The sequence below is a fragment of the Hypanus sabinus genome, chromosome 22 (assembly GCF_030144855.1).
Source record: "Hypanus sabinus isolate sHypSab1 chromosome 22, sHypSab1.hap1, whole genome shotgun sequence".
Classification (NCBI taxonomy): Eukaryota; Metazoa; Chordata; class Chondrichthyes; order Myliobatiformes; family Dasyatidae; genus Hypanus; species Hypanus sabinus.
In genome coordinates this window covers 34,868,899-34,890,817 of record NC_082727.1, presented here as the reverse complement: position 1 = coordinate 34,890,817, position 21,919 = coordinate 34,868,899, and the positions used below count along the sequence as shown (strand labels likewise).

Genomic DNA, 21,919 nt, shown 5'->3' with positions numbered 1-21,919 from the left:
TTACGAAAAAGGCACATTGATGGCTATATTTCATTAGATTTGGTATGTCACCAAAGACTCTAGTAAATTTCTACAAATGTACCTGGCGAGCATTCTAACTGGCTGCATCACTGTCTGGTATTGCACAGGATATTAAAGAGCTACAGAGGATTACAAATTCAGCCAGCTCCATCATGGGCACTGCCTCCCCAGCATCAAGGGCATCTTCAAAGGGTGGCGCTTCAAAAAGGACAGGTCCCATCATTAAGGACCCTCATCACCCAGGACATGTTTTCTTCTTATTACTACCATCAGGGAGGATGTAGCCTAGCCTGAAACAAATGCTCAATGTATTAGGACACTCCACCATCAGATTTCCAAGCAGACGATGAACCAAACCATGAACACAACCGCACTAATTTTGCTCTCATCTTGCACCACTTATATAATTAAATTTTAACATTTATTTCTTATTGTAATTAATAGTAGTATTTTATGTATTGCACTGTAACGCTGCTACAAACAAATTTCATGAAATACAATCAGTAGCCTTTATTAAGGATATACACCTGCTTGTTAATGCAAATATCTAATCAATTAATCATATGGCAGCAACTCAATGCACTAAAGCATATACACAGGTCAAGAGACTGAGTTGACATCAGAATGGGGAAGAAATGTGATCCAGTGTTGGAGTCAGATGAGGTGGTTAGAAAATCTCATTAGCTTCTGATCTCATGGGATTTTCACGTGTAACAGTCCTTAGCATTTACAGAGAATGGTGCATAAAACAAAGAAAAACCACTGGAGACGTCCAACCCCCAATGGCAGTGACCCTATGCCAGGTTAAAGAACAGTGAGCCCAGTGACTGGGAACACTTGCAAACGTCAGAGACAATGTCTGTTTAAGCATCAGTTGTACAGGAGATGGGCGGGGCAGGGGGGGGGGGAACTGGGGAGGCGCATCCAGGCCACACGGGTATCACCTGCAGCTCGCCGTTTGACTCAATGTGCTGCTCAGCACCTTGAACATGTTCCCAGTACAAGGCACACTCTGGATCTCAGTGAAGTCCAGTGCAATCAGCAAAGTAGGGTAAAATTTGCCCTTTAAGCATGTGACTAAAATATCTTCAAAGAGATAGAACAGCCAATCTGTCTGACTGCAAAGTTACATCAAAAGTTTTGATCCTTTTATCCAATTTCGTCATATTTTCTTTTGTCTAATTATATTTCTTCATCATTAATTGTTCCTTAAATCTATGGCACTCTCACACAGGTAAGCTGAAGGCTTGAGGCAGATCTCAATGTTGCAAGGAGCTTTGGAACAGAAAATCAGCAAATGACACTGTAGTTGCAATTTTACTGATAGTCTGAGAGCAACTTCTCTTCTCTGTTAACTTTGAGCGAAGAACATTCACAACCAAGCATTATTATGAAAACGAGAGAAGAGAATCCATGCATCTTCTTTATCTATACAGAGAAAGTAGATAAAGAACAGTCTACAATTTGGTTACCCAAAGAACAGTAAGCACCTTAAGTACACCAGGCTTAACAGAACAAAGGATTCAAGACATGCTGTCTTGCGCCCTAACAAAACAGTTAGGTTATAGGCAGTTGAATAGAATCAAAATGGAGGTGGCAATTTAGCTCAGGGAATTGTATTTGATCCATGACAGAAAAATCCAGAAGTGATCCTTTGATCTGCTCTTGCCCCACTAATTTACAACTTTTCTCTACAAAGGTCTAGTTATCCTTCCTGTGCCAAAGCATTCATTATACGCTTCAACACTTGCATTCAAAAATTAACCTTTATTCATTTAAACTGATGATTTTTTTTTATTATTCACTAATATTCCCCACCATTGATTTTGCCTGTCCTATTGAGTTCTTCTAGCATTTTGAGTGTGTTGCTTTGGATTTCCAGCATCTGCAGAATCTCGTGTTCAATATTTTAAAACTTCTTACCACAATCTGAACAAGTAGTTTTAAATATGGTTACACTGAAATCTATAAGGATTCACAACATAGCTTGAATTTCTTTGATAACTAGAGAAATGACTGGAGTCAGTCTATCTATGAGCTGTGGGTTTTAAACCACTGTGGCTGCCATTAAACTCTGTCAGATGTCTGTTTGCCAAACTTCGGCTAACAATGATTAGATGTCGGCTGAGGGATGACGAGTACGATTGTCATTATTGATGGTGAAAGTCAATTGGTAATTCACCCTGGAAACTTCCCTCACCTGTACCCGATTACACAGGATTTGGAATTAGTATAGCGCAGTATATTGTGGAGGCCAAGTTATCGGGTATATTTAAAGCAGAGGTTGATAGGTGCTTGATTAGTAAGGGCATCAAAAGTTATGGGGGCAGGGGAGGCAGGAGAGTAGGGTTGAGAGGGATAATAAGTCAGCCATGATGGAATGGCAGAGCAGATTCTATGGGACAAATGGCCTATTTCAGATTATAATTGCCAGAAAGCACCAGCAGTTAAAATTGAAGAATGCTTCTATGGGATTGATGTGCTTTGTGAAGCATTAGGCTTTATTCTTTGCTTCCAGAGTATGTGCACCTTAGAGCACAACAGTAACATCACACATTTGCTCCATGCAAATCAATAAGTCCTAAACAACACACGCAAGATGCTGGGGGAGCTCAGCAGGCCAGGCAGCATCTATGGAAATGAATAAATAGTCGACGTTTCGGGCCAAGACCCTTTGTCAGGACTGGGAAGGAAGGGGGAAGGAGGTCAGAATAAGGTGGTGGGGAGAGGGTCTGCATTAGGAAGAGAAATGAGCCATCCAGCCCCTTGAACCAGCCCTGCCTTTTATATGATCAGTTCTTCTGGCTAATGCTTTGATTCTGTACCTGATTATGTTCAGTTGGCACAGTAGCATAGTGGCTAGCACAGTGCTTTACAACATCAACTGTAAGATCAGGGTTCGATTCCAGCCACAATCTGTAAAGAGTTTGTATGTTCTCCCCATGACCATATGGGTTTCCTCCCACAGTCCAAAGTATGGTTTGTGAGTTGAGGGAATGCTACGTTGGCACCGGAAGTGTGTCGACACAACACAATCCTTGCCGATTCTATTTGATGCAAAATGACACACTTCACTCTATGTTTCGATGTGATAAATAAAGCTTACTTATCTTTCTATCAAAACTACTTAGTAAATGAATGGCATAGAGGTTTACATTAAGAGAGACAGTTGGAATGGTTAAAAAACGTTAAAGAATGGACAAATCTAAAGGAGTCAGTAAAGCAGATTATTGTACCAGCATTCATATCCTTAAACTTCTGCCTGAGTTCCAGGGGAGTTAGCCGATAATGATCCAAACCGTCGTTCCACTGAATTCTTTCCAGTACCTGGAGGTCTCCTCCAACCAGCCAATCTCCACTTTCCATCACCATCTGAAACAGTTGTTTTGAAAGAAACATTTAGGGACTTTGTTTTTCAATATCCCATTCCTTGATCAAGACATAGTCTTGATCAATTTGTTTCTTCAATTTTAATATTCAAATCATTTTCCCATTTTTGTCTTGACTTATGGACTCCTTGTTTAATTGCCTGTTTTTGAATCAAATTATACATACAAGATATAAATTTTTTAATCTTTCCTTTTTGAATTAAAATTTCTATTTCATTAGATTCTGGCAATAACATTGTTTGACCTAATTTTTCTTTTAAATAAGCCCTTAGTTGAAAGTAACAAAATAAAGTGTTATTTGATACTTTATATTTATTCTTTAATTGTCAAATGACATTAATATACCTCCTTCAAAACAATCTCCTATATATCTAATCCCTTTTTGAAACCAATTATATAAAAGTTGATTGTCCATTGTAAAAGGAATAAGTCTATTTTGAATTAAAATTCTCTTTGCTAATAAAGATTTTTTTGTCTCATCATCAACATTTATCTTATCCCATAAGTCAATCAAATGTTTTAATATAGGAGATTCTTTCTTTTCCCGTATCCATTTAGATTCCCATTTATATATAAAATCTTCTGGTACGTTTTCTCCTATTTTATCTAGTTCTATTCTAATCCATGCCAGTTTATCTTTCTCAAAAAAAAGATGCAATAAATCTAAGTTGATTTGCTTTATAATAATTCTTAAAATTTGGAAGTTGTAACCCTCCTAGATCAAATTTCCATGTCAATTTTTCCAACGATATTCTTGACATTTTACCTTTCCAGAGAAACTTCCTCACATATTTGTTTAACTCTTGAAAAAACTTCTGGGGTAATTGTATTGGTAATGATTGAAATAAATATTGTAGTCTAGGGAATATATTCATTTTTATAGTATTTACTCTACCTACTAATGTTATTGGTAATGCCATCCATTTATCAAGATCTTCCTGAATTTTTTTCAAAAGTGGTAAATAATTTAATTTGTATAAGTTTTTTATGTCATTATCAACTCTTATACCTAAATATTTTATACCATTTGCCGGCCATCTAAATTGAGTTATTAATCGACATTGACTATAGTCTCCATTAGTAAGAGGTAAAATTTCACTTTTATCCCAATTTATTTTATAACTTGATATTTTCCCATATTCTTCTAATCTATAAGATAATTTGCGTAATGAATGTAATGGATCTGTTAAATAAAGTAGAACATCATCAGCAAATAAGTTAATTTTGTATTCTTCCTGATGAACTCTGAAACCCTTAATATCTGGGTGCATTCTAATTAATTCAGCTAGTGGCTCTATTGCCAACACAAACAAAGCAGGTGATAATGGACAACCTTGCCTAGTTGATCTTGTTAACTGAAATGATGTTGAAATTTGACCTTTTGTCACTACTTTCGCTTTGGGATTAGTATTTAAGGTTTTAATCCATTTTATAAATGATGTTCCTAATCCATATTTTTCCCATACCTTAAATAAAAAATCCCATTCCAATCTATCAAATGCTTTTTCTGCATCTAAAGCAACTGCCACACTCGCTTCCTCCCTCTTTTGCGCTAAATGGATTATACTAAATAACCGGGTTACATTATCTGCCGATTGTCTATTTTTAATAAATCCTGTTTGATCTATGTGCACTAATTTTGGTAAGCATTTAGATAATCTATTAGATAAGATTTTTGCTATTATTTTATAATCAGTGTTTAATAAAGAAATAGGTCTATATGATGCTGGTTTTAAAAGGTCTCTATCTTTTTTTGGCAATACTATTAAAATAGCTGTTGAAAAAGATTCTGGAAGTTTATGCGTTCTTTCCGCTTGATGTATTAACTCCATAAAAGGAGGAATTAATAAATCTTTAAACTTTTTATAAAATTCAGGCGGAAAACCATCTTCTCCTGGAGATTTATTACTTTGAAGTGATCCCAGAGCTTCTTCAACCTCCTTCAATGTAAAAGGCATACCTAATCCCTTCTGTTCTTCCGTATTTAATTTTGGAAGAGTTATTTGTGATAAAAATCTTTCTATCTTGATGTCATCATTTTTTGATTCTGATTTATACAACTCAGAATAAAAATTCTTTAAAGCTTCATTAATTTCTAGAGGCTTATAAGTAATTTTACTTACTTTTGTTCGAATTGCATTTATTGTTTTAGAAGTCTGATCTGTTTTTAACTGCCATGCAAGGACCTTATGTGATCTTTCACCTAGTTTATAATATCTCTTAGTTCTCATAATTGCTTTTTCTGTTCGATATGTCTGGAGTGTATTATATTTTAACTTCTTATTAATAAGTTGTCTTCATTTTTCTTCTGTCATATTTCTTTGAGATTCTTTTTCTAATTTTATAATCTCTTTTTCCAATTGATCTATTTCTATCATATATTCCTTCTTAATTTTAGAAGTATAACTTATCATCTGACCTCTCAAATATGCCTTCATTGCTTCCCACAATATAAATTTATCATCAACTGAATGTAAATTTGTATCTAAAAAGAACTGAATCTGCTTTTTCATAAAATCACAAAAATCTTGACGTTTTAGTAGAATTGAATTAAATCTCCATCTATAAATTGATTCCTCTTTATCTATCATTATCATGGTCATTATTAAAGGAGAGTGATCAGACAATATTCTTGCTTTATATTCCACATTTTTCACTCTATCTTGAATATTCATTGATAATAGGAAAAAATCTATCCTTGAGTATGTTTTATGTCTATTTGAATAAAATGAATCATCTCTTTCTTTTGGATTGATTCTTCTCCATATATCAATCAAATTTAAGTCTTTCATCAATGATAGAGTTAATTTTACTACTTTTGATTTTGTAACAGCCTTTGTTGATCTATCTAAAACTGGATCTAGACAAAAATTAAGATCTCCACCTATTAATATTTTATCATGTGCGTTAGCCAAATTCAAAAAGACCTCCTGTATAAATTTTACATCATTTTCATTTGGTGCATAAATATTCACAAGAGTCCATAGTTCTGAAAAAAATTTGACAATGTATAATTAAATATCTTCCTGCCGAATCAATTAATACATTTTGTATTTTAATCAGTAAATTTTTATTAACCAAAATTGCAACTCCTCTCGCCTTTGAGTTAAATGAAGCTGCAATAACATTTCCAACCCAGTCTCTTTTTAATTTCTGATGTTCTATGTCCGTTAAATGAGTTTCTTGTAAGAAAGCTATATCTATTTTCATTTTTTTAATATATATTAAAATTCTTTTTCTTTTTACGGGTCCATTAAGCCCATTAACATTAAAACGTAAAAAAATCAATAAATTAGTCATTGTTTTTCATTATGTTACTCCAATCTATAATAATGCCTAATCTTTCAACTTTCGTGGTATCCTGGGAAATCTTTTTAGAAGTCTTCATGTTGCTATGTGTGTCCACACCAATCATCCAGGCAAAAGAATAGAAGAAAAATAGAGTATAAAGAAAAAAAACAAAATAACCCCCGACTAATGTTGTGAAAGAAAAAAAACACAACATTACCCCCATCTGTTGTACAGGTCATGGCAATTGCCATGATTACACACGTGAATCCCGTAGTAACCGATTCAAAGCTCCCCAGCACCCCCGCAACATAAAAAGTATATATATAAGAAAAAAATACTATTCTCAATTAATATTTCTAAAATTTTACTTTTCTCCCTTGTATCATCCTTAAATGTCCATCAGTTCCATTCGCTATCTCTGTCTTCGTCTTTAACCATTACGTTTATAAGTCTCTACGTTTAATTAGCGAATAGATGGAAGTTTTTGTGCGAACACCTCTGCATCTCGATAATCGGAAAAAAATCTTTTTCCCTCCTCCAAAAGAATTATCAGTGTTGCTGGGTGACGCATTAAAAATTTATAACCTTTTTCCCATAGGACTTTTTTAGCTGAATTAAATTCTTTCTTTCTCTTCAAAAGGTTATAACTTATATCAGGATAAAAAAGAACTGGTTTCTCTGCTATCATCAATGGACCCTTTCTTCTTTTGGCACCTTGGGTAGCCACCCTCAGAATTTTTTCTTTATCCTGGTATCTTAAACATCTTATCAAAATTGATCACGGATTTTGATCATCTTGAGATCTTGACCTTAAGGCTCTGTGCACCCTTTCAATCTCAATTGAAGTTTCTTCTCCCATTTCCAATTTTTCAGGGATCCATTTTTGAAAAAAATTTATTGGGTCTTCTCCTTCGGTATCTTCTTTAAGTCCAACAATTTTAATATTATTGCGTCTACTATAACACCTGCAGAAGCTTACAGTCTCTGCACTTATGTGTGAAACCAAACTCCGGGTGTGATTGCACCCTAGAATTTTATGCAGTTAGAGTCAGAGTCAAATTTAATATCACCTGCATATGTTGTAAAATTTGTTAACTTTATGGCAGCAGTATGATGAAATACATGATAAATAGACATAGAGAAAAAAACTGGGTTATGTGTCTGTTAAATAGTGAAGTTAAAAGAAGTAATGCAAAATACCAGAAATAAAAAAGCAGTGAGTTAGTGTTCATGGGTTGAATGTCCATTCAGAATCAGATGGCAGAGGGGAAAAAGCTGTTCCTGAATCAGTGAGCGTCAGGCTTTAGTAACTCATTCCCAGCAGTAAGAGTGTAAAGAAGGCATGTCTCCTGTGTGGTGGAGGTCCTTAATGATGGACGCTGCCTCCCTAAGGCTCCTTGAAGATGTCTTGGATACTACAGAGGCTGTTACCCATGATAGAGCTGATTAAGTTTACAAGTTAATGCAATTGAGAACAACATTTCCTGCAAAGGTCATCGAGCCCTCCATTTCAGGTATGTCTCTGATAAGAGACTCAAGGAGGAAGTCAGATCTTTCCAATAATAAGATCTTGTAAAAAAACAGTCTACTGATTTGTATTGGTGTAGGTAGAACAGGATGAGCAACATTCTTAGAGTGTGAACCAACCCCTTTACTCCCCACACCTCCCTGCCATTAACTTCAAGGTCCTTTGTCTTTTTCCATATCTCCAAAAAATTGTAAACAATTATTCTAAGAAATGAAAATTATTTTCAACCCCTCATTATTTTTCTTTTGATTTTCTGTAACGTTGCCCAGAGACAGACCTTTACTCCTTGGGCTTCCCGGTCGGGGTAGAACCCCCGAAGTGAAACTCAACCACTTTGAGGAGGACATACCCAGAAAATTACTGAGAAATCATTCAATGGTAAAAACCACCATTTATAAAGCACCACAAAAATGAGGAAGGCTAAACAAGAAGTTAAGCCAATGTTGAGGCAAATGCAAAGTTAGCATTTATTTTGAGAGGAATAGAATGTAAAAGCAAGGGTATAATGCTGAGGGTTTTTATGGCATTAGCCATACCACACTTGGCGTATTATGAGCGCCTTATCTAAGAAAGGATGTGCTGGCATCGGAGATGGTCTAGAGGAGGTTCATGAGAACGATCCTGGGAATGAAAACGTTAAACTGTGACAAACAAGAGAAAATCTGCAGATGCTGGAAATCCAAGCAACACACACAAAATGCTGGAGGAACTCAGCAGGTCAGGCAGCATCCACGGAAAAGAATATAGTTGATGTTTGGACCGAGACCCTTCAGCAAAGCACTGAAGGGTCTCGGCCCGAAACGTCGATTGTCACTCTTTCCCATAGATGCTGCCTGGCCTTCTGAGATCCTCCGGTATTTTGTGTGTGTTGTTTAGGTTAACCTATGAGTTATGTTTGATGGCTCTGGGCCTGTACTTGCTGGAGATTAGAAGAAGGATGGGGACCTTTTTTGACAGAAAGCTATCGAATATTGAAAGGCCTAGACAGAGTGAACATGGAAAGAATGTTTCCTAGAGCGGGGGAGTCTAGGACCAGAGAGCACAGCCTCAGAATATAAGAACGTTGCTTCAAATAAAAGGTGGTGAATCTTTGGAATTCATTGCCACAGATGGCTGTGGAGGTCAAGTCACTGAGTATATTTAAAGTGGAAATTGATAGGTTCTTGCTTAGTGAGGGTGTCAAAGGTTATGAGGAGAAGGCAGAAGAAAGGAGGATAATGTCATGGTTTGGACAACTTGAATTCAAATATCAGTGGAGTTGGAGATTAGTGTGATTATTATGAATATGAGGTCAATATAAATCTAGGGGTCATTGTCAATATGTAATTAAGGGTGAATATGTACATTCAGAGAGAATGCTAGGTTCATAGCACTCCAGTGTGTACTAAGTGGCTGGTATGAATTTGAGGCAATGTGAAATGAAGGACCAATGTGAACCGAGAGGACTCAGTGTGAAGTTCTGGTTCGTGACTTGCTAACCCTTACCAAATTAATCAGGCAGAGACTGGGTGGAAGCACTTGTACAATGAAGCAGACAGCTACCAGTGTTACATACTTTAATGTAGGGATGTTTCTCGCAGGTCGTTCCCCACTGCCGGGCACAACGCTCCTCTTTCCTGTGCTGATAAAACTCCGGCTTTTGAAGTATGGCCACTCTGCGGCCTGAATAGACAAGGGCAAAGGCTGAACTGCCATCTAGGCGATCCTTGTCTTCCGTGCTAACGGGCAGGACGATTGGAATAGTCAGGTTGATGATTCCACCTGTAGACAGAAAATCTCATTCGTTATTCCACAGGGTAAACATCGCCTGTTACAATCAACACAACAGAATACATTATTCAGATAGGAACATTCCGAATAGAGGTAGTAAATTCCATTCTTCAACTTGCTCATCAATTTTATTACATCATGGCTGGTCAATTGCACACTCACGTTTGCTCCTTGTTCCTAAGGTAAGTCTATCAACTCAACCCTAAAAGCTGAAATTTTTCTGTGGTACTAATTTGCAATTGAAGACACTGACAAACTATAAGAATCTGAATCTTTAGTGAAAGCATCCTGACTGGCTGCATCATATAAACTCTAATGCACAGAGGCTGCAGAGCGAGGTGGACTCAGCCATTTCCATATTGGGTACAGCTCTTCCCACCAGTGAAGACATCTGCAGATGGTGCTGTTTCAACATCCATCAAAGACCCCACCATCCAGACCAGGAACTCTTCTATTTGCTGCCATCAGGCAGGAGGTACAGGAGCCTGAAGACCCAGGCCTCAAGGTTCAAAAGTAGCTTCTTCCCAGGGTTCTTGACTGACCTGAAATACCTCCCTGGCCTCACACTAATGCTGTTATGTTTATGTTTATATTCCTGACAAAGGGTCTCGGCCCGAAACGTCGACAGTGCTTCTCCCTATAGATGCTGCCTGGTCTGCTGTGTTCTACCAGCATTTTGTGTGTTGTTGTTTGAATTTCCAGCATCTGCAGATTTCCTCGTGTTTATGTTTATTTTGTTGTGTGAGGTCGAGTGGATAGTCATGGGACTTTTTCTCAGGACAGAAATGGCTAAAGTGAGAGGGCAAAACTTTAAGGACTTTAATTGAAGGAAATACGTGTGCGTGTGAAAGGGGGGGGGGGAATGTTCAGTACATAGAGACACAGAGTGTGGCAGGTGCACAGAACGCCCTGCTAGGGTTAGTGGTAGAGGCGGATACATTAGGGGTATTTAAGAATCTCTTAGATAGGCACATAACTGATAGAAAAATAGAGGACTATGTAAGAGAGAAGGGTTAGATTGATCTTAGAGTAGGTTAAACATTTATCACCCAACATCATGGCCTGTGCTATATTGTTCCATGTTAATTTAAGTTTATACCATATATATCTGCCATGTTTGTAATGTACTGTGCTGCTGCAAAAAACTAACTTTCATGAATACTAACTTTCTGCCAATGGATATACTCATGACAATAAACTTGAACTTGAATTTACTGAACATGAGCTTGATGTTTCTTTAAAAAAGTTTATTTTACATACACTGTGAAAAAGCAGCTTCTACATGTGCCCAGCAAGGGTTCATTAGGAGACAACCATTCGATTCGCCCACCCCCTCCCCCCGCAACCCCATGGGGAATAATTTGTCTGTGTCCACTCTATCAAGATTTTTTTACTATGTTAGTGCATTTATCGGCTCGATGCTCATCTATCTGCTTTCCAGGAAATGAGATCTAAGTTTTGTATCCTGTTCTCACAATCTGACCCTCTCAACAGATCTATGAAGTTTGACCTAAAGGAACAGTTACCTCATCAATCATTCTTCACTCACTGAGAATGGAAGTTACGTTTTTGCTTTCTTTCACACTCGTTCTATTGCAAACTTACAGTTCACTCTCAGTTTTGTATCACACATTTTGACATTGATCTGAGCCATGTGGGAAATAAACCACAAGGTCTTCACAGCTTGGGGCCCAAGGGTCTCCTGCTCAAAGATTGTCAGGAAGCACTCCCTGGCAAAACACACGATATGTTAACTTAGTTTTAATGCAAGCAAGCAAGGCACTCATTGAGAGGGAAGTGGGGTCCTTATTTAAATGTACAAGTCTAGATTTGATTGTATCAGTAATATGTTCCTTGATTTGAAATATCTATTATTCTGGTTGCATTTTAACACAAGTTTGTTTCCATGTACTTTGGGGTAATGCATTCCAGATGGTAACAACTCATCCCTCTTGCAGATGAGGTATATTAAAAGCACGTTTGCACGAGCACTGTTCTATATCCAGTATTTCATTCTTTTCCTTATGTTGGAGTTTCTTCTTCCCCACACAACCTTCTATTGTGTCACAGGATGTCTTTATTGCAATGAAAGAATACCGTGCTGGCCCAGATTTTACTGTTACTGACACAGGAAAAATAGCTGCTACTCACTTTACTGACATTTGCTCACAGAATTTCTTAGGTTTCTCCATGCAGAATTCAGCATGCCATTTAAAACTTTGACAAGCTTCCACAGGTGCACAGTGGAGAGTATCCGGACTGGTTGAGATGCAGGAGTGAAAAGATCTACAAAAAGTGGTGGATGCAGCCCAGTCCATCACAGGCAAAGCCCTCCCCACCATTGAGCAGATCTATAAGGAGCACTGCCACAGGAAAACAGCTTCCATCATCAAGGGCCCCCAACATTCAGGCCATGCTGCCATTGGGTAGGAGGTAGAGGAGCACTGGGTCCTACACCACCAGCTTCAGGAATAGTTATTACCCTTCAACCATCAGGCTCCTGAGCCGGCATGGATAACTTCACTCACCTCAACTCTGAATTGATTCCACAATCTATGGCTCTACAACTCATGTTCTCAGTAATATTTACTTACTTATTTACTTTTTTATTTGCAGAGTTTCTCTTCTGGATGTTTGTCAATCTTTGCTTGTGTTTAGTGTTTCACTGATTCTTTTGCTACCATCAGGGAGGTGATAAATCAGCCTGAAGTACTACACTACCAGGTTCAAAAACAGTTACTTCCCTTCAGTAACTGGTTCAGTAGTCATGAACCAACCAACTAATCACTACCACAGAATAGCAACACTATGATCACTTTGCACTAAAATGGACTTGGCTTTATTTTGTTCTAATTGCTTCTTTCTTAGAAAAGATTTGTGCAAGCTGTGTTGTCTTTGTTTTTCTTGAGATTGCCACTTGTTTGTCTTGATATTTGTCTGTGATGCTGCTGCAAGCTAGTTTCTCATTGCACCTGACCTGCAAATACGTGCACTTTGTGTACAGGACAATAAACTCCTTTCAATTTTGGCTTCAAAATTAATTTTAGGGAGAAATTGGGATTGAGTGTTAATTTTGTTTCAAGTCTCCAACACTCATTCATTTCTGAAGAAGTGATACTCCAAAATTGTGAAGTTTTACTTTCAGGGGAAGTTTTATTTTTAGCTGCGATCATCATTTCTCATGTTGTTAATAATTATCTTTCAACTGGATGTACTTTTTGTTCCTTCGCTAATGTATTTTGTGAGAAATAAATGGATAAAAACTCCAGGTTCACATCATCACGGGAGTTTTGGAGCAGTCTATCGGTTTTAGAACACTGCACTCGGGGGAGCATTGAGGCTCTAACATCATCCTCTGGATTTCCACATTTAACTGCACAAGTGGAAATGAGAGATGTTGTCAAATATATCAAAAACATTGCTAGCTTCACTACCATTAAACATCACAATAGTTGGATCATTTACTTAAGTTCATTCAAAGGTGTCAGAGGTACAGATTAATATCTCTGCAGTGTTCAGACACAATATTTGATGCAACTCTGGAGTTTTCTATAAAGTGTTCATTAGATCTCCATGAAATCTTTTATAGTGTCTTCTCAATATTTTGTTAAATTAATTCTGTCCCATGGCACATTGACTGCAACTAAAATCGCATATAAAGCATTCTTCCTTTCAGACTTCTTAAAGATCACAGCTTTCCCTGTATCAGTAGAGGGACATCCCTTTAGACTAGAGCTGAGGAGAATTTCTTTAGCTAGAGGCTGAGAATCTGTGAACTTCATTGCCACAGACGGCTGTGGAGGACAAGCCTTTGGGTACATTTAAAGCAGATGTTGATGGGTTCTTGATTAGTAAGGGCCTCAAAGGTTACAGGGAGAAGGCAGAAGCATTGGGGGTGGTGGTTGGGAGGGACAGTAATTCGGCCATGATAGAATGATGGAGTCAACTCAATAATTCTTCTCCCATGTCTCATGGTCTTATAACTTCACCAATTTCCAGATGGAATCAATATCTGACATCACATTTAAAGGAATAATTTACTCCATTTCCGGACAGCGTAGAAGTCTGAATTTTTACTCTTTGTTCGCAACATTCTGTAGTTTTCTTTAAATCTTTTGGGCCTTTTAAACAAATTTCATGGACACTTAATGTTGAAATGTTGTGTTTTCTTTCTATTTATTTTATTGGCTTTTCAATGGTAATATGTCCAAACAGAATTAGGACTCTTACTTTCTTTCCAGGAGTCATCAAACTCTGTTGATACTCTATATATTTTCCTTGTACATTTCCAGACAACCATTGGCTGAATGTGCAATGTAGAACTCTATAGGATTCCCATCTTCATCTTTAAAAACAAATGTCCATATTCATCTGTTCAACCAAGCTTTGTGTTATTTCTCCTCCTGCCTGGTGTTTGAATTAGTTACTTGCCTCTGTTTGTGAATTGTCTTGGTTGCAATGTTAAATAATACAGACACTCCCTGATATTTGTAAGGCTTCCATTCCTGAGACATGTCTGTAAACCAATTTTTCAGTAAGTCAGAAACAATTTCAATGAGGGTCGATTAACAAGAACACTTCCTTATTATTTTCCCCGTGTCTTCATTGCTGTTTCCTGAAGGGTGGAGGAAATGCAGGAGAACAAAGACAACCTGGCACCATACCGTTCAGGCAGAAATGAGGACCCTGAACTACACCTGGAACACATTGGAGAAGATGGCCAAGGACAGTCAGAGATGGGGAAGCTTCATTTCCGCCCTGAACACCAGCGTCATAACGGGCAGTAAGTAAATTCCCCATGTCACAACAATTGTCCTGAATCAGAATATCCCACGTCCAATGGCTAGTTCAATGGCCTGAAAATCTTAATGGACATTTCATTGTTAAATAAAGTACTTTACAAGTGTTAATAGGAAAGATTGCCTTGTCAGTTTCCAAAGTTAATTTCTTAAGTGGCCTCCCACTGTAACCTGCTAACCTGTGTTCTATGACAATGGTGTGCATTTGATTACAGTGGGGAGGTTTATGTATATAATTTTGTTTTGAAGACTGGATGTCTTTTGAATTACTAGCTGCTATACCTGTTCCATAATTTAGGAAGACATTTGCATTTCAGTAACTGACTTTCCTATCCTGAGAAATCCTTATGGAAGAATTTGCATGATTTGGATTTCTGCTGGATCGGTGAACCTGAAGTTGTGATATAGAGATTTCATATTCTGATTCTTAATGAGCAATTTAAAAAAACTGAGTTCAAAATGCTTCAAAATCTGACCAACTGAGACAATTATTAGATTATCACTGAATGCACTATCACGTTCAATTTTGTCCTTCAAGGAAGGGAGTCAAGTTTCCCAAAAGTGACTTACTTATGATGCCAATCCAAAACTATGTTGCCAACCTTCTTTAGCCTCTGTTTCTTGGATAGTCCTCAATTGCAAATTAACACTGAAAAACTCTCACAGCCTTTCCAGCCCTGTCACTGCTGGCCATATTCCAATTGAATAAATCAAAACATGCAGTCTCTTGCTTACTTTTGGAAAAGAAAAGAAATATGTTTCTTCTTGAATAAAGAATTTATGGTAATGCCTTCACTGTTCCTTGAAAAGTAAAAGAAACCAAAGTTTATTTCTGGTTTAAAAGCTGGCAGAAGCTAAGCTGCCCACATAAAGAAACCAGTTCACGGTAGAAAACGGTTGGATTTGTACAACGTCTTTCATAGAACATCCCTAAGTGCTTCACCAATAATATACAACTTTTAAAATATAACTGAACTGGCCAGCCAAATTAGCACATTGCAAAAATCCTATGACCAGCAGAAAGACAGTTCATTCATTATGGTCATTTTGTTTGAGAAATAACTTTTGGTCAAGATACTACAGTATGTAAGGCTATTGACACTCAGTTTGAAAAGCAACATAAGATCTCTACCACCACCAGAAAAGTCTCTACCAGTAACTGACACGCACAAACAGGAGTTCCTGAAGCTCACACTTCCAGACTGGATGGCTCCCTGTCTGGAATAGTATGGGACTGCTGCCTTCAGATGAATATGATGGTCACCCACCACAACCCACCTCCATATCACAGTCCACCAGAATCTGACACCTTATCCTGGATCCATCTGGTATGATGTGCAGAACAGCAACTAGGTAAGATCTCAGCAGCGTTTCAAAAGGGGTTTCAGGTTTTCTTTTAAAATGGAATAAAGATTACAGAAGCAGAAAGGTCTTATTCCTTTTGAGCATCACCCAACTGAAATATAATTGTCTAGAATTTGCAGTAAGTGGAGAGTTGCTCAGACTTTCCTCTGTCTATTGCACAAATACAAACTAACCTCATCTGGTTATCCCACCTGGAATTTGTGATTCAAAGCCAACTTGTTCCTGTTTAATGAGGTCCACAATTATTCACAGTGGGATGGCGTAGAATGTGCATCATCCTCAAATAATGACTGTAAGCTGGCTGAACTTTGCCTTTCGGTTTGAACGATCGAAGCATTCAAAACCATTTGAAGACTATTAAAACCATTAATATAAAATAATATTTAAAACATTTTAAAATATTGAATGCATTTAAAGACATTCTAATTAAGAAACATTAATTATCTACAACATAACATATTTTAATCCCTAGGAACTGATGCTGTCAAGAAAAAAATCTCTACACCAGTTGCAACTCCGGCACAAGATGTTCATGTGTGTTTTGTGTGGGACATTTGCTTTTGTTTGGAAATCCTGGAGTCGTATTTACAAAGGGAATTATTAGCGGTCATCAGGGTAAATGCCTATACTATCCTGCACAATTAGATTAAATTCCATGTTCTATGTTGGATCTGACATTTCTCTGTAAGAGTCTAGATGGACTATAAAACCATAGAACATGACAGCACAGTACAGGCCCTTTAGCCCTCCATGTTGTGCCGACCCATATAATCCTTAAGAAAAAGTACTAAACCCACACTACCCCATAACCCTCTATTTTTCTTTCATCCATGTGCCTGTCCAAGAGGTTCTTAAATACCCCTAATGTTTTAGCCTCCACCACCATCCCTGGCAAGTTATTCCAGGCACTCACAACCCTCTGTGTAAAAAAACTTACCCCTGACGTCTCCCCTAAACTTCTCTCCCTTAATTTTGTACATATGCCCTCTGGTGTTTGCTATTGGTGCCCTGGGAAACAGGTACTGACTATCCACCCGATCTATGCCTCTCATAATCTTGTAGACCTCTATAAAGCCCCCTCTCATTCTTCTACACTCCAAAGAGAAAAGTCCCAGCTCTGCTAACCTTGCTTCATATGACTTATTCTCCAAACCAGGCACCATCCTGGTAAATCTCCTCTGCACCTTCTCCATAGCTTCCACATCCTTCCTATAATGAGGTGACCAGAATTGAACACAATACTCTAAGTGCAGTCTCACCAGAGATTATCTGCCATTAGAACTCCCAGTTTATGTTCCTGACCTTCCCACCTTTCTTCTGTACCATCCAAGGCAATGTTTTTCTCAATTACATTTTTAATCATCTGCTTTTTTAAAAAAAACCTCAGTCTGTAAACTGTCCCTTCCACGCTCCAGTACAAAAAATTCCTGCCATACATACTGCTTGTATTGCTGTTGGATATACGGGTATTAAGTACCTTCTGTACCTAATGAAGTAGCCACTGAATGTATATTCATGGTCACCTGCTGCTATAGCCCGTCCAATGTGTTGTGTGTTCACAGAAGCTCCTCTGCACACCGCTGTTGTAACAGGTTACTGTCACCTTTCTGTCAACTTGAACCAGTCTGCCCATTGACCTCTGACCTCTCTCATTAACAAGGCATTTTTACCCACAGAACTAATACTCACTGGATGCTTTATGTTTTCTGCAACATTCTCTGTGAACTGTTGAGCATGAAAATCCCAGGTAATCAGCAGTTTTTCAGATACTCAAACCACCCTGTCTGGTGCCAACAATCATTCCACAGTCAAAGTCACATTTCTTCCCCATTCTAATGTTGGGTCTGAACAACAACTGAACATCTTGATCATGTCTGCATGCTTTCATGCATTGAGTAGCTGCCACATGATTGGATGATTAGATATTTGTATTAACATGCATGTCTACTTCTGAATGAATAGTGGCCACTGCATATGCCAACATTTTATATTTGCACAGAGTTTTATTTGACTGAGCTAATTGTTATCAAAATGGGAATGCCAATGAACTTCTCTACTCAGAAGGTGTGAAGTTTGATTCTAAGAACAGTATTTAAGATTAAATAGCACCGAGCATTTGGAGGGAAAATAGATTAACGCACAGGGTGAGAAAGGAATACCGGTAAATATTTTCACTGTTAAAAGTTTGATGAGGGAGAGTGCAGGTAGTTTGTGTGTAGTATAAGTATCAGCAGGGGCTTGCTGGGTACAATGGATTGTTCCTAATGGCTACGTTGAATAAAAACTGAGTGAGTTCGACAATGGGAGGTGATCCACTCTTATCACTAAAAACCCATGTGGTGAAGATGAGGACAACCTTTCAAGGGTACCATTCTAGTTTTCTCAGACCACATTCGTATCTCCAGGCTTCCCTGTGTTTTCTCTTAGAAGTCAGATGGAGTCTTGGATCAATGCAACGGTTGTACAGGTTGTCACACCCACCAAAATACGAATTTAAATAGACCTTGGTTTCCAAAGCTCCACCACCCACATGAAACCATCATGGGATGCATAGATGAGGCAAGAAAATTGAAAGCAGTGATTAAAATTATCCTAAAATTGGATTTGAAAAGCTGAAGCTTGAAGGGGTAGCTGAAAGAGGATCAGTACTTAGGAATTTTTAGACAAGGTAACTCTACAATGGTTCAACTAATAGAAATGCTCTCTCACATTTCCAGTGACCTGGCTTCGATAAACCTCACCTCAGGTGCTTACTGTGTGATGTCTACATGTCTTCCTTTGACTGTGCGGGTTTGGCACATCCAATCAGTTTTTCCTCCCCAAAGGGATGCAAGTTGATAGGTTAGATGAGCACCTTAAATTGTCCCTGGCATGCAGGTGAATGGCAAACCTTGGGGAGAGCTGATCAGAGTGTGCGGAAAATAAAATGGGGCTAATGTAGGATAAGTGTAACTGTAATGGTCTGAACAAATTCAGTGGGCTGAAAGACCTGTTTCTGTGCTAGATCATTGGATAATCTGGTAAAATGGTGATGCACTCGGACACAGCTGCTTCTACAGAGTCAAGCAAAGGCATTATTGTCTTCGTAAATGTATTTGTTACAATCTCAAGACCCAGCTGGATATTTTTAGCCATGCAGGAGAGAGGCGTCAGAGCTGGTGCCAGAGGTGGTCTGGTGCAGTGTCCATGCCGGCATTGGAAGACAACCGAGACTGTGTTTGGCTGCAGACTGCTTCAGTATCCATGGTCTCAGTGACTTGCACTAATTTTTGTTGTTGTTGTGTGACTGCATTTTACTGCTGTTTTACATGTGCTGTATGTGCTTTATGCTATGCATGACTGTTGGTACTGTGTTTAGCACCTTGGCCCGGAAGTAATGCCAGTTCATTTGGCTGTATTCCTGTGTGGTTGAATGGCAATTAAACTTGAACTTAAAACTTAATTTATAGGATAAATGGAGCCCATTCAGCCACTAATATCCTTGACTGTAGCAGCAATTCAGTTGAATGGCTGTAATCTAAACCTATTTCTTTTACTTTCTTTGTATCCTTTTAGAGTTTTATTTTCAAATATATACTCATCTTTGTATCTAGCTATCTATACCTTTTCTTTATACCTTCTAGCTATCCTCTTCCTCCACCCCCACCTTTTCATTCTGTTGTTATCCTTCCTTTCCAGTCCTAATGAAGGGTCACAGTCTGAAACATCGATCATTTATTCATTTCTGTAGATGCTGCCTGACCTGCTGAATTCCTCCAGCATTGTGCACTTTACTCATCTTTGTCTGCATATTCTTACAGTTGCCAAGAATAATCTGTGTGCAAACAGTCCTTTCAACATTCTACTTCAGTTTGTTTTTAATCATTGTTCTGTTTTCTCATTAACTACTGTAGTTTGCTCTCAATGGTTCTCACAGTTTTTCTTGACATGGGTGTGCACAGATCCAGAAGCAATTCTTCTGTGACTTGTCTGATGCTAAGATTACTGAGTTCACATACAAAAAAAAAATAATCTTTTTTTCCCAGCAAAAGTTTTGTGGGAAGGGCAAAGCCTGAATTGGGTTGTGAGGCTCCCTTGTCTTATTTCACACACTGAACTTAGCTAGCCAGCCGGAAGCCATTCTCTCTCGGAGTACAAGCTGCATCCACAGCCCAGTTGGAAGCTGCAGAAGCAGTTTCTACTACTGCCCCGGACCACATACCTGGTAACTGCCTCATCCTCATCAGGTGACACTCTGCCACTGGGTCTTGTCCCAGACCTTCCCCAAGGAGTGATTAACCACTTAGCACATGACCTCCACAGAGAAGAAGTCATCACCCGGACACAGTGGTGTCAATAAAACAACCTCTCCCTCAATGTCACAAACAAAGGAGCTGTTGTGGACTACAGGAGGAATGGAGACAGGCTAGCCCCTATTGATATCAATGGATCTGGGGTTGAGGGAGTGACAGCTTTAAGTTCCTTGGCATAAACATCACCGAGGATCTCACGTGGTCTGTACATACCGGCTGTGCGGTGAAAAAAACATGACAGTGCCTCTTCCACCTCAGCCGGTTGAAGAAGTTTGGTATGGGTCCCAAAAGCCCAAGGACTTTCTACAGGGGCACAATTGAGAGCATCCTGATTGGCTGCATCACTGCCTGGTATGGGAACTGTACTTCCCTCAATCACAGGACTCTGCAGAGAGTGGTGTGGACAGCCCAGCGCATCCGTAGATGTGAACTTCCCACTATTCAGGACATTTACAGAGACAGGTGTGCAAAAAGGGCCTGAAGGATCATTGGAGACCCAAGTCACCCCAACCACAAACTGTTCCAGCTGCTACCATCCAGGAAATGGTACCGCAGCATAAAAGGCAGAACCAACAGGCTCCAGGACAGCTTCTCCCACCAAGCTATCAGACTGACTAATTCGCACTGATACAATTGTATTTCTATGTTATATTGACTGTCCTATTGTACATACTATTTATTATAGATTACTATAAATTGCACATTGCACATTTAGAGAGACACAACATAAAGATTTTTACTCCCCATGTATGTGAAGGATGTAAGTAATAAAGTCAATTCAATTCAATTGCTGTTATATTTATATATTCTACAGTTCATTTTGGATTTTATTTCATACTTTTGATTTTAAAGTATCTACTTTTCCACTCACTTTTAGCTATCTTTCCATTCTGTTTGGCGTCAGCCATGCTGTGAGTGGTGCTTGTGCAAGAAGGTTGTAGATCAAGGCTCGTGAGCAGCAAAGGAGAAACTTGGGCTTACACTGCAGCAGAGTACAGGCTGTGTTTTCCTCTTCAATTATGCTACTTTGAATAACAGAAAGGTGCCAGTACTTACCCTTCATAAACATCTCTACGTCAGATTAACTGGTCGTCTTCTCATTACTATGTACGGGATCATGCTAAGTTCAAATTGTTTGCTGCATTTACTGCTATTCTTCAAAAGTACATTAATAGCAGTAATGGGATAACACCGTCCTACTGGCAAAATCTAAAAAAAGTGGTGACATACCAGTGTCTCATTTTCTTTTGTTTTTGATCATTATTCCAGTTATGAAAATGGCAAAAGAAGACAGGGCCAGCTTTAAACAGTATGGAGTGCAAGAATGAGACACTTGAACTTGGCAACAGAATTGCAGTGAACTTGTCCTGGTAGCTGGTATCTAAAGGCATGAGATCAACTACAAGTGGTGATGTAATGCATGTCTCGATTATAAAGAGTGGAGAAACTTTACACTCCATGATT

At 38.4% G+C, this 21,919-nt stretch overlaps 1 protein-coding gene across 6 annotated transcripts in view; it reads right to left on the bottom strand.

Annotated features, from left to right (window-relative positions):
* The window catches only part of papss2b (3'-phosphoadenosine 5'-phosphosulfate synthase 2b), a 93,354-nt gene that overhangs the window by 12,627 nt on the left and 58,808 nt on the right, over positions 1 to 21,919 (bottom strand). For all 6 annotated transcript variants that reach the window (XM_059947457.1, XM_059947455.1, XM_059947453.1 and 3 more), the window contains 2 exons: positions 9,785 to 9,990; positions 3,258 to 3,393 (listed from right to left, as the gene is read on the bottom strand). In XM_059947457.1, coding sequence (XP_059803440.1) covers positions 3,258 to 3,393; positions 9,785 to 9,990 — 342 coding nt within the window. The remainder of the gene's footprint in view (positions 1 to 3,257; positions 3,394 to 9,784; positions 9,991 to 21,919) is intronic.